Genomic DNA, 11,165 nt, shown 5'->3' on the forward strand with positions numbered 1-11,165 from the left:
TGCAAGTAAATGTCCCTGTGCTTTTTTATAGAAATAAGCACATTGGAATTGGGTAAGAAGAGTGAATTCTGTCACCTCACTGATCTTTTATTGCCCTTATACATTAGGAAGACATGGCAGGCCAGAAGGGCCTTTCCCACTCATTATTTTCTGAGCCCACCCCCATTTGGCCCCAGAGACCCAGGAGCTTCCACAGGAGCCTTGAGGACCAGTGTGCAGCATCCCCCAGTGTCCCGTTACAACTGCTGCCCACTGGTTCCTTCCCCACCGTAGCCCAGGAGATACTTGTGCACACACATCTGATAGCAGGAAGGGGCTTCAGCTTCCCTCCAGGTTCCTGGCATATAGGGTTGGCATCTGGTTGTACCTGAGACACAGGTTCCCCTATAAGTTAACTGAGTCCACTTGTACCCTCCCCTTTCCTGATGGCTGATCCTAGCAAGGGCTAGGACTTAGTCTCTGACTGGGTCTCTGTGTGTCAAGATGGTCTGGGGTACATACCTGGCCATCCCTGGGGAGCCAGCCTGCTCACTGAGGCACTATAGGAAAGAAGGAGGCCATGCCAGGAAGCTAGTACCTGAACCCATCCCAGAAGCCACTACCCAGCCGGACATGACAGGGTCAGTGTCCTTGCAGCCAGAGCAGCTACTTGGGCCAGGACAGTAGAGCAGAGTCCAGAGACCCTACTGCTGCCCTGCTTTCTTCACACCCCAGCCCTGACCCAGCAAATTCCTCACCTCGCACTTCCAGGCGGCACTCACACTGGGCCTCACCCTGAAGGTTGGTGGCCTTGCAGACATAGATACCCCCATCAAAGGGGCAAGGCTTTCTAATCTCCAATGTCAACACTCCCTGCTTGCTGAACATGCGGAAACGGGCATCTTTTCCCAGGTCCAGGCCATTCTTGAACCAGGAAATCTTGGGCTACAAATGAGGTAAACAGAGAGAAGGAAACTATCCAGGTTGAGAGGGGACCTGGCAGGGATGCAAAGAAACTGGGATTTGTTTCCACTTTGGGGTTTCCCACTGGAGTCCCAAACCATGCTCAACGCTATGTGTGAAGATGGAGCCCACAGTGAGCACCAAGGCCCTGTTCATGAGAGGAACCTGGTCCAGATACCCCGAGGTGGAAAGAAAGCAGGGAGAGATAGGCTGAGGAGAGACTGAGCCTTGAGGTTAGGGCCTATGAGCCCTGCCTCTGGTCAGCCTATACCAGGGCCTAAGGTTCCCTACCTTGGGGTTACCCCGGACTGCGCAGCAGAGGACAGCAGTGTAACCTGCAATGACTGAGCGATTCACCAGGGGGTGGGTGAAGCTTGGGGCCTCCGAGAAGTCCAGGGCCTCATAGTTGGGTGGCTCATATGTGATGCCTGTTGGTGAAAGGACTTGGAATCCAGAGGCCCACACCAAGCTAGGCTTCTTTTCCTGTTTGCACTGCCCCCCTGCCCCACTCCCTCTGGGTGAGAGTACAGCACCTGGTCTGGGTATAAAGACAGGATCCTTGGTGGTGGCAGCTCTGTCACTAGGACCAACCATGTTATGGCTGAAGACCCGGAAGTAGTAGCCATTACCAATAATGAGCTCGGACACCACACAGTGGGTGCGGCGGTAATGTTCCAAGACTGTGAACCACTCCTGGGGGATGTGAAGGAAGGGAGGGATTTCAGAGGGCCACACCTCTTCCCCTGCCTGGGGCCTCTCTTTGGTGCCAGTGGTGTATCTCTGCCCACTAGGGAGGTCAGCAGAGGAGGGGTGAGGTGGGCCTATGGGAAGAACAGATTGGACCCAGGTCAGCTGGGTGTAGGGAAGGTTATGTGAGGGACCCAGGACCCTAGGCTCACCATGGTCTTCTTGTCAGCTTTCTGGACTGTATAACCCCAGATCTCTGTGTTGCCATCATCTTGGGGTGGCTTCCACTCCAGAGCCACATTAAAACCCCAAGCCTCAGTGACCCGGATATTCTGGGGAGAGCTTGGCTTATCTGCAGGAGACAGACCTGGTCAGATCAGCATGCCTCCCGACATTGCCTGTGTCAAGGCAGGGACACCAGGCTCCAGGGGCTCCTCATCCCTGCCAACCTGGACCTGGTTTGCCACCTTCTGGCAAAGATCGGGGTGTCTGATCTTGGCCCTGGGTCTGGCAACCCCGCTGAGGGATAAGACACTAATGGTCACAGAGGGAGGCCTCAGGGCACGCACCAACGATCTGCAGGACCAGTGTGGCCTTGTCCTCCATGTTCTCAATGCGTACTGTCACCTGGTAAGTGCCTGAGTGGACACGGCGAGCAGCCCGGATGAAGAGGATGGTGTCCGTGGGGCTGTTGCGGATGCTCACCTCCTCACCTGCCAGGGGCTGCCCATCTTTGGTCCAGGTCACCTGTGGCCGGGGCTTGCCCTGAGAGGAGGGACAACTTAATCCCAGGCCTGGAACCCTGGCCTCTGAGGCCTTAGCCCTGAGACACTTCCATGGGCTGGGTGTGAACAGGGAGGGGGCCAGCCCTACCTGGAAAGGAATGAGGAGGTTTACAGGCTCTCCAACCTTCCTCTGGATGGTCTGGCGCAGGTGCCGAGGCAGCTGGAGCCGGGGCCTTTCTGTGGGTGCAGAGTGAGTGGCTAAGCAGGAGCTACCTCTAAGGAGTGCCACAGTGCCATCCTGTCTTGAGACAGGGCCTAGAGAGCTGCAGCTCCCCTAACCCACAGCACCTCCAGCCCCAGCCAGTCCCAAATGGTTTACAAAGTTCCTGCTTCTACTGGAGCCTCTCCACACTACCTCAAGAGGCAGGGGTCAGAGAGGGTAAACAACTTGTTTGAGGTCACACAGCTATAAATCACTGGCCAGAATGTACACCTAGATGCCCTGTGCTGTTCCCCACTGCAGTTTGCTGCCTCTTTCTGACTCTTACATGACTGTCCCTTTATTGGGATAAGGAAGAGAAAGAGACCAGTGTGACCCCATGTGGCATCACTGCTCAGACCTATTGACAAAGGCAATACCTATGTGTTAGAGCTGAAAGACTCAACAGAACAGAGCTTGGAGACTGGCCTGTTTTTTCCCTGTTCTAGAACTGGGGGGCTAACAGAAAAACCAAGAAAGCCCTCTGCACCTGTGCCCTGAGCCCAGGGAACAGATGAGGGCTTCCCTGACTATCCCACCACCACTGGACACCAGCTTGGGTGTCAGTGGCAGGTCTTGTGACTGCATGTGAGAAACTCACGCAGTATTTCCTGCACCGTCACTGGCTCCTGGGTGGTAACTGGGCCTCCAGGCCCTGCCACATTGTGTGCCCGCACTCGGAAGAGCAGCCGGGCCCCTGTGGGCAGGTCCTTCACCAGCATCGATGTGCGCTCTGTCAGCCCCTGCAGGGCAGCCACCCATTCCGAGCCTGGGTGTGGGGACAAGGGAGGCAAGGTCACAGGCCAAGTCAGCATCAATACCCATCCCCCCGCCCACCCCTCTGGTGCTCCAGGCCAGGCCAGTGGGGCACTCACAGCCCTCCCTGCAGTACTCCACACTATAGCCATCCAGGCCTCCCGCTCCCTCGCGCTCTGGGGGCCGCCACTTGAGGGAGACAGTAGTGTCAGAGACATCCTCCACTGCCAGGTGGGTGGGTTCACTGGGGGGACCTGGACAGAAGAGAGGACAGAGAAGGGGGCGGTGCCTGTGGCTCAAAGGAGTAGGGCGCGGGCCCCATATGCCAGAGGTGGCAGCTTCAAACCCAGCCCTGGCCAAAAACTGCACCAAAAAAAAAAAAAAAAGAGGACAGAGAAGGGTCTGAGCAAGCTGGGGAAGCTGGCCATACACAACCCCGACCCTCACTGCCCTCTGGTCACCTGGGAGGACTTCTCCTAAAGCTGGCTTTGTATTTTTAATTTAATTTATTCTTTTTAAGCCAGTCAATTTTTTTAAAATTTTTTTTTATTTATTTATTTTTGAGACAGTCTCACTATGTTGCCCTTGGTAGAGAGCTGTGGCATCACAGTTCACAGCAACCTCAAACTCTTGGGCTTAAGCGATTCTCATATGCCTCTGGTACCTACTACCCTCGAACAGGGGACAATGAACACTTCTCGAGCACCTGCTGTATGCCAGATGCCCTGCCTGTATTATGTCATTTCATCCTAACAGCTCTATAAAGTAGGTAGCATCATTATCCCCATTTTGTAGACATGGAACTTGCAGCTCAGAAAGTGAACCAGGGGTCAGAGTGGTGTCTCAGCTCTATCCCCCTGCCATCTGGGCAATCTTGGGCAGGTCATTTAAGTTCTCTAAGCCTGTTTCCTCATCTGTAAAATAAGGTAGATTATTCCCAGTGGAGGATTAACAGAGAGCACGGACATAACAACTAGGGTGTCGTCCTTCCTCAGAGCAGCTGCTATTATTGGGGCCCCTTCACTAGGAATGACATGGGTGGCAGTGCCAGGCCAGGCAGGCTCACCAATAGGCATGAAGGGCTGGGAGGCAGGGCTGGGCCTGGACATGCCAATGGCATTGACTGCATAGACACGCATCTCGTACACCACACCCTCGATCATGCGCCGTGCCTCGTGGCTCAGCTCCCGAAGCAAATCAAAGTTCAGCCGCATCCACCGATAGCTCTTCTTCTTCTTGCGCTCTAGGATGTAGCCTGGCGTGTGGGAGGTGGGAGTTGTGGTCTGTAACCCAGGCACCCCCCCTCCACCCTCACTTTGTCTCCTGTGTCCTCGGGCTCACCCAGGACTGGCTGCCCGCCATCATAGGCAGGTGGCTCCCACTGCACCGTGCAGGAGTCCTCGCCCACGTTGCTGATCTTGGGTGCCGCAGGGGCATCTGGCACATCTGGAGAATATAGGGAGGACTCACATCAGCCCCGCATGGCTCAGGGCCCTGGACAATGTTACTTGTCTCCTCACCACCCCAGCCAACTTCTACAGGCTGCCCCCTTGACCCTCCCCTGGCCAAAACAATCTTTGTATTTCTGATCATGTCACCAGCCTGCCTGCAGCAACACTTTACAGTTCCCCACTGCCCGTACTCACCCCTGTCCTAGATCCAATCCTCTCTGTCCTCCCAGCCTCACATGGTCCTCTACTTACATGGAACTGTTTTATTCATTCTCCATGCCAAAAAGGCCCTTTCACACCTCCATACTTCTGCACACACTGTTTCTTCTGCCTGAGATGCCCTCCCTACACTCTTCTCAGCCTCCTAAAGGCTTCACCCCCAGGCGCAGGGATGGCTCCATGCTCAGTTCTTCCATGGGCATTCTTTTTATTTATTTATCTTTTTTGCAGTTTTTGGCTGGGACCAGGTTTGAACCCGCCACCTCCTGTCCATGGGGCCAGTGCCCTACTCCTTTGAGCCATAGGCGCCACCCTTCCCTGGCATTTCTGACATATCCCATGTACATTAGTGTCACAGGAAATCTGTTACATGTGTCTGCTTCCGTCTCTCCCTAGAACACAACTCTTTGCAGGCAAAAAACCCCAAGCTATTGTCCAGCTCAGAGAGCATGTCCTATGATGTTTGTTGAGTGACTGAATGAGTGAAGAGATAGACTCTCCCAGAGTTGCCCCTCTGTGTTCTTTGTCTTGGACCCTGGCCAGCCTCACCGATGACTTTGACTGTGAGGTTGACCTGGTCCTCGCCCACAGGGTTCTTCACCGTGACAGTGTAGACGCCCTCGTCTTCCTTCTCTGCCCCCTCGACCATGAAGATGCTTCGGTCCTTTGTGGTCTCCACACGGACTCTGCCCTCCGTCTCACATAGCAGCTGGGAGGGAGGGGGAGTTGGGGCAGGACTTGAATCAGACCCCAGAGGCCCCTATAGTCTCTGCAACAGCCAATGGCCTGAGATGGAATGGAGCCCAGCACAGGGTCCATGGGGCACAGCCTGAGGAAAACTGCACCCACTTAAACCTCTGGTTTAGAAACCTTTTATGTAGCATCTACCACAGGCAGGAGACCAGAGCAAGGGCTTAGATTATGGCTTTAGCTTTGTCATGGAACCTTGGGCAATCACCTGGTCTATCAGTGCCTCAGTTTCCCCATCTGCTGAATGGGAATAGCATGACCACACAGAGCTATTGTGAGGATCCAACAAGATCCAGGTGGGCAGGCCTCCAGGAGACCCAGAACTCTGGGCAGCCAAACTTACCAGAAGTACCAGGAAGGAAACACAAAGTCAAGGTCAGCTCAGGCTGAAGGGACCAAGGAGCAGCCCAGTCACATCAGGGCTTCCTGGTATGTTGAGGGTGTCAAAACCCTTGTGGGGGCCTGTCAGTTACCTGCTCCATAGTGTATCTGCATGAGGTTTGAGGGCCCCATGGAGACCCTGCGAGTGAAGAGATGGACATGGAGAGTCCATCTCTTCACTCATTCTGGAGCAAGAACACACCTGGCCAGGTGTGACACCTCTATGGAGACCTTGGAATGAACACCAGGTGGGTAGAAAAAGTAGAAAAAGATGAAAGACAAAAGAGCCATGTCCTGACTTCAGCCTCACTCACCTTCTTTTCAAACACCCACTCGTCACTGGCACCTGCATCCTCTGGAGCATCAGGGGCTGCCCTGGCAGGGGCCTTATTTCCCTGGAAGCAGAATAGGAGGGAAAAGAGGAGGAAGGAGGGGCTGATTCAGCCTGGAAGGGCCCCTCTGTCTCTCCCTCCACCCCATCCCACCCCCACTGCCCATCTTGCCTTGGGTGCTGGCCAGTGGAGCCTCTGCTATCCCAGTAGGGGCCAGGGTGGGTGTGCATATGTGGGCTTGAACACAGAGCAGGTCCCACACACCCATTTTACAGATATAGAAACCAAGGAAGGACCCATAGTACCTGTGTGATGGCCTTCTGCCAGATTACAGTAGGAGCAGGGTCCCCAGAGATAGGGACATCCAGGCGCAGCTTATTCCCAGCCACAACCACGATGGTGTCTGGTGTGCGGCCAGGACAGTCTAAGTGGATCTTGGGAGGTTCTAGGGGGAGACAGGATTAGTCCAGAGAAAGGGAAGGAGGGGCAAGGCCCAGGAAAGAGGGAAATGTGGGAGGTGAACAGGTCACTGGGAAGGGGGCTGCCAGGGGACCCATAGCCCTGATCATTGTTATTTTTTTTTTCTTTTTATTGAGACAGAGTCTCACTTTGTCACCCTCCATAGAGTCCTGTAGTATCACAGCTCACAGCAACCTCCAACTCTTGGGCTTAAGCAATTCTCTTGCCTCAACCTCCCAAGTAGCTGGGACTACAGGTACCCACCACAACACCCGGCTATTTTTTGGTTGTAGTTGTCATTGTTGTTTAGCAGGCCCAGGCCAGGCTCGAACCCACCAGCCTCGGTGTATGCGGCTGGCGCCCCACTCACTGAGCTACAGATGCTGAGCCAGATCATTCGTTTTTATTTTTTAAATTTTATTGATGTATGTGTTACACATGGTAAAATGCACAGATGTGAGCATAGTGCATTTCATAGTGTGATGAATTCTGACAAATGTATACACCTGTGTGACCACTAAGGCAGTCAAGATGGAGAACATTTCCATTACCCAGGAAGTTCTCCAGGAGATTTTTGATATTTGGGTCACCTAGCAGAGCATCTTGCAAACCATGTCTGGGAGAGCACCAATGTCCTGCCAGAAACAATTACACTGGGAACCTACCCTGGGTTAAACAAAGTTAGGCACGTTTCTTTACCATGGGATTTTTCAGAGCCTTGACATGTTAATGGGTCTTCTGAATCAACAATAGAGGGATCAAGTGTTCAGTGTTTCCCAAACTGATTTCACCATAGAACCCTTTGAAAAATGTGTTAATGATGTCAAGTGAACCCAACTGGGAGATCACTGGGCCTACAGCCTGCTTCAGCCTGGACTATTCTGAAGTTAGAATCCTAAAATGTCTGATTAAAGCTTAATCTAAACACAGGAGAGGTACTTCCATAAGAAGAAAAGGGATAATAATAAAACTTCCCATCTGCGACACCATTTGACAGCTCAGACATATCACCTGTCTCATCTCTTTAACCCTGCTATGGAGGAGGCACTGTCAAAACTCCCAATGTAAAGATGAGGAAACTGAGGTGCAGAACAATTATAACTGGCTCATAATTGTGAGTTACCCCTCCTGTTCCTTCTTGTGTGTGAGGGAGAGGACACGTGGCTAGGGTGGGGTGCAGGGCAGTGGACAGGGCCAAGGTGGCACACAGGGACCTGAGACTCACCCTGCCTGGGTACAAAATCAATCTTGACCTCTGCAAGAGAAGGAAAAGCAAGTGGCACCTCGGCCAAGGCCAGGCTCAGCAGCAGGGACTCCAGCCCTACCACCCCCACCCACCCACTCCAGCACAGGCTCACCCATGAAGTGCAGCTTGGCAGACAGGTTGCAGGCGAAGCCCTCAGGCACAAAGCTGTAGTCAGCCTCGTCAGCAGGCGTGACGTCGTCAATGGTCAGTTTGTGGACCCTGCAGGGCAGTGGTGGCTCAAGGGACCCCAGTGGGCCACACACCCCAGGGGGCGCTCCCCTTGCCCTGGTTTCTTGGTGTTCCGGTTTTTTAAAAATGTTTTATTTTCCAATTTTCCAGCTCCCTCACGTATTTTGAGGTAGGCAGTATAGAAGTGATTTCTACCCCCAAAGCGTCCCCTTAGCTGGGCCCTTAGAGACTGGACAGGGGCTGGGTCTCACTAATCTCTGTGAACCCAAGCCCAGCACGGCCGGCCCAGATGCTCCAGGGATGAGCAAGAGGGTGGAAGAGAGAGCAAGGGCCTCTGGCCAGAGTCGGCCTCCTTGGTAGCTGCCTGCCATGCCCCCCTGGTCACGAGTTGAGTGGGGGCCTGGGGGGCACTGACATGTCTGTCTCTCTCCCTGCTTCCCTCTCTGTACCCTCAACTCCTCTGTCCCTGATAGACTCCCCTTCTCTGCAGCTTTCTCTCTTGCCATATATTTCTGTCTTTCTATAATTATATTCTTTTTCTTTCTCTTTGTCTTTCTCTCTCTCTCTTTCTCCCTCTGTGACTCTAAGTCTCTGTCCTGTCTCTATGTGTGTGTATGCCTCTCTCTGTCCATCTGTCTCTGTCTGTTCCCCCCTCTATCTCTCCGTGCAACTCCCTCTCAGTCCCTGCCTGCCCCTGCACACTTACCGCCCGATATGGGACACCTTTATACGGCTGTTGGGCACCAGCTCCTTCCCGTTCTTCAGCCACACGCCCCGCACATTCTCATCTGAAACCTCACACTTGAACACAGCCTGGTCCTTTGCGCCCACGGTCAAATCGGCGATGCTCTGGTACACTTCCAGCTTTTTCTCTGGGGGCAGGCCAGAACCAGTGAGCTCGTGAGGGTGTGTGGGTGTGGGCGTGAATCCCTGTGGAGACCATGTGGGCAGCAGTGTGCACGTCTGGGTTCATGTAGGCATCTGATAATACATGTGTGCATGTGTGTGACGTGTGTATGCAGTGTACACAAGGTACCTCTAGGATCGAGGTGGGGGGGGACAAGGAACACTTACCAGGACCTCTGACCCTCCAGCACCCCCTGAAGTGGTCACCTCACCCTCGTTTTGGAGGTGAGAAAGGGGAGGCTCTGGGTGTCCAAGTGACTTGCCCAAAGTCACACAGGCCTGATCCCCGGTTTGCCTGACCACTCCATGTGTCCAGGAGGGGTCTTACCCTGCACAATGAGCTCAGCCAGCGCCTGGCCTCCACTGGTCTGCAGTGCATAGTGCCCCGCGTCCTCCAGAGTTGCCTCGTTGATGATCAGGTGGTGTCTCCGCCCGTCCTTCTTAAACCGGTATTTGAAGGTCTCTTCCCGAGTCAGCTCCACCCCGTCCTTCAGCCTGGCGGGGCGGGTGGGCAGCAAGCACTGTGGCCTCCTTTGCACAGAGCCCTCAGCCCCCAGCCTCACCCATGCTCCATGCCTGTGGCACTTACCATTTGACCTGGGCCCCCTCCTCTGACACTTCGCACTCAAACTCCACCCGCTGTCCCACCATCACCAGCTGGTCCTCCAAGGAACGTGTGATCAGCACAGGGGGCTCTGTGCCGCACAGAGAAGAATGTGACCCCCTGCAGCCAGCCCCTCCCCTCCCCAGGGTCCCAGTCCCCCGGTCCAGGCCCACCTTTGACGAAGAGCTCTGTGCTGCACTTCTCGCCGCCCACCACACACTGGTAGGCTGCATCGTCCGCCAGTGAGCACTGGCTGATGGTCAGGGTGCGCTTGGCACCCACGGACTCAAAGATATATCTGGGCGGGGAAGTGGGAGAGTCATGGACAGAACTCCTGGCCCCAGTGCCCCAACAAAGCCCCCACACCTGCCACCCCACATCATCCAGGGGGACTTACTTGCTGTGGAACAGAAGGACCATTGGAGCATTCCCGATGGGAGGAGTGAGACCAAGAGGAAAGGAAAAAAGAGGGACAGGCAGAAGCAGGAAGATGGGAAATTAGACCCAGAGAGAGAAATGGGGAGAAACAGAGAGACGGGGACCCAGAGCCAGAGCCACATGTGAATCAAGAGGCAGGGAGGCCAAGTGGCCGGAGCAGCTCTCTCCCCAGGGGTCTCCCCACTCCCTGCGGGTCCCCAGGGACCCTCCCCACCTTGGCCCGCACCTGCCACTCATCTGGATCTCCTGTCCATTCTTAAGCCACTTGACCTCGGCATCAGGGTCAGCCAGCTCCACGGTCAGCCGAATCTTATGGCCTTTGCTCACCTGGTAGGCCGGCTCCAGCTTCTTCTGGAAGGCTGAGCACCACCCCTCAGCCCCTGGCTACCCATGGCCCATACCCTGCTCCCCTGGGCCTGGCCACAGAGGCTGTGGCAGTGCCCAGCCTCCCCACCTCTTTGTGCCTCCTGCGTCCGCCTCTCTCTATGTCTCTGTTTTCTTGTCTGTCTGTTCTATGTGTCTGCCTCCCTGACTCTCTCTATCTTTGTCCTATTGTCTTCTTGGGGTACTCTTCATGTGCTTAGCTCAGGGGTAGGGTTAGGAGCTTCTAAAAAGATGGAAGTTTGTCAGGAGAACCAGGGATGGGGCAAATGTACCTTCTCTTCCTGTCTTTTGTTTGTTTATTTATTTGTTTGTCTGAGACAGGGTTTCACTCTGCTACCCAGGCTAGAGTTCAGTGACATCATCATAGCTCATTGCACACTCCTGAGCTTTTTTTTTTTTTTTTTTTGCAGTTTCTGGCCAGGGCTGGGTTTGAACCC

The 11,165-nt window shown here is 54.3% G+C and overlaps 1 protein-coding gene across 1 annotated transcript in view; it reads right to left on the minus strand.

Annotated features, from left to right (window-relative positions):
- Positions 1–528: 528 nt before the first annotated feature.
- Positions 529–11,165, minus strand: part of MYBPC3 (myosin binding protein C, cardiac) — a 17,701-nt gene continuing 7,064 nt past the window's right edge. Inside the window, exons 12-33 of the mRNA XM_023510094.1 lie at positions 10,571–10,703; positions 10,304–10,306; positions 10,080–10,204; positions 9,892–9,997; positions 9,631–9,797; positions 9,103–9,268; positions 8,320–8,426; positions 8,187–8,216; positions 6,808–6,947; positions 6,485–6,565; positions 5,589–5,748; positions 4,711–4,815; positions 4,436–4,624; positions 3,489–3,623; positions 3,215–3,382; positions 2,503–2,591; positions 2,199–2,394; positions 1,842–1,981; positions 1,476–1,635; positions 1,234–1,370; positions 738–924; positions 529–539 (exon numbers count right to left, since the gene is read on the minus strand). Coding sequence (XP_023365862.1) covers positions 529–539; positions 738–924; positions 1,234–1,370; positions 1,476–1,635; positions 1,842–1,981; positions 2,199–2,394; positions 2,503–2,591; positions 3,215–3,382; positions 3,489–3,623; positions 4,436–4,624; positions 4,711–4,815; positions 5,589–5,748; positions 6,485–6,565; positions 6,808–6,947; positions 8,187–8,216; positions 8,320–8,426; positions 9,103–9,268; positions 9,631–9,797; positions 9,892–9,997; positions 10,080–10,204; positions 10,304–10,306; positions 10,571–10,703 — 2,735 coding nt within the window. The remainder of the gene's footprint in view (positions 540–737; positions 925–1,233; positions 1,371–1,475; positions 1,636–1,841; positions 1,982–2,198; positions 2,395–2,502; positions 2,592–3,214; positions 3,383–3,488; positions 3,624–4,435; positions 4,625–4,710; positions 4,816–5,588; positions 5,749–6,484; positions 6,566–6,807; positions 6,948–8,186; positions 8,217–8,319; positions 8,427–9,102; positions 9,269–9,630; positions 9,798–9,891; positions 9,998–10,079; positions 10,205–10,303; positions 10,307–10,570; positions 10,704–11,165) is intronic.

Source organism: Otolemur garnettii, unplaced genomic scaffold (assembly GCF_000181295.1).
Source record: "Otolemur garnettii isolate 467f Iridium unplaced genomic scaffold, OtoGar3 scaffold00001, whole genome shotgun sequence".
NCBI lineage: Eukaryota > Metazoa > Chordata > Mammalia > Primates > Galagidae > Otolemur > Otolemur garnettii.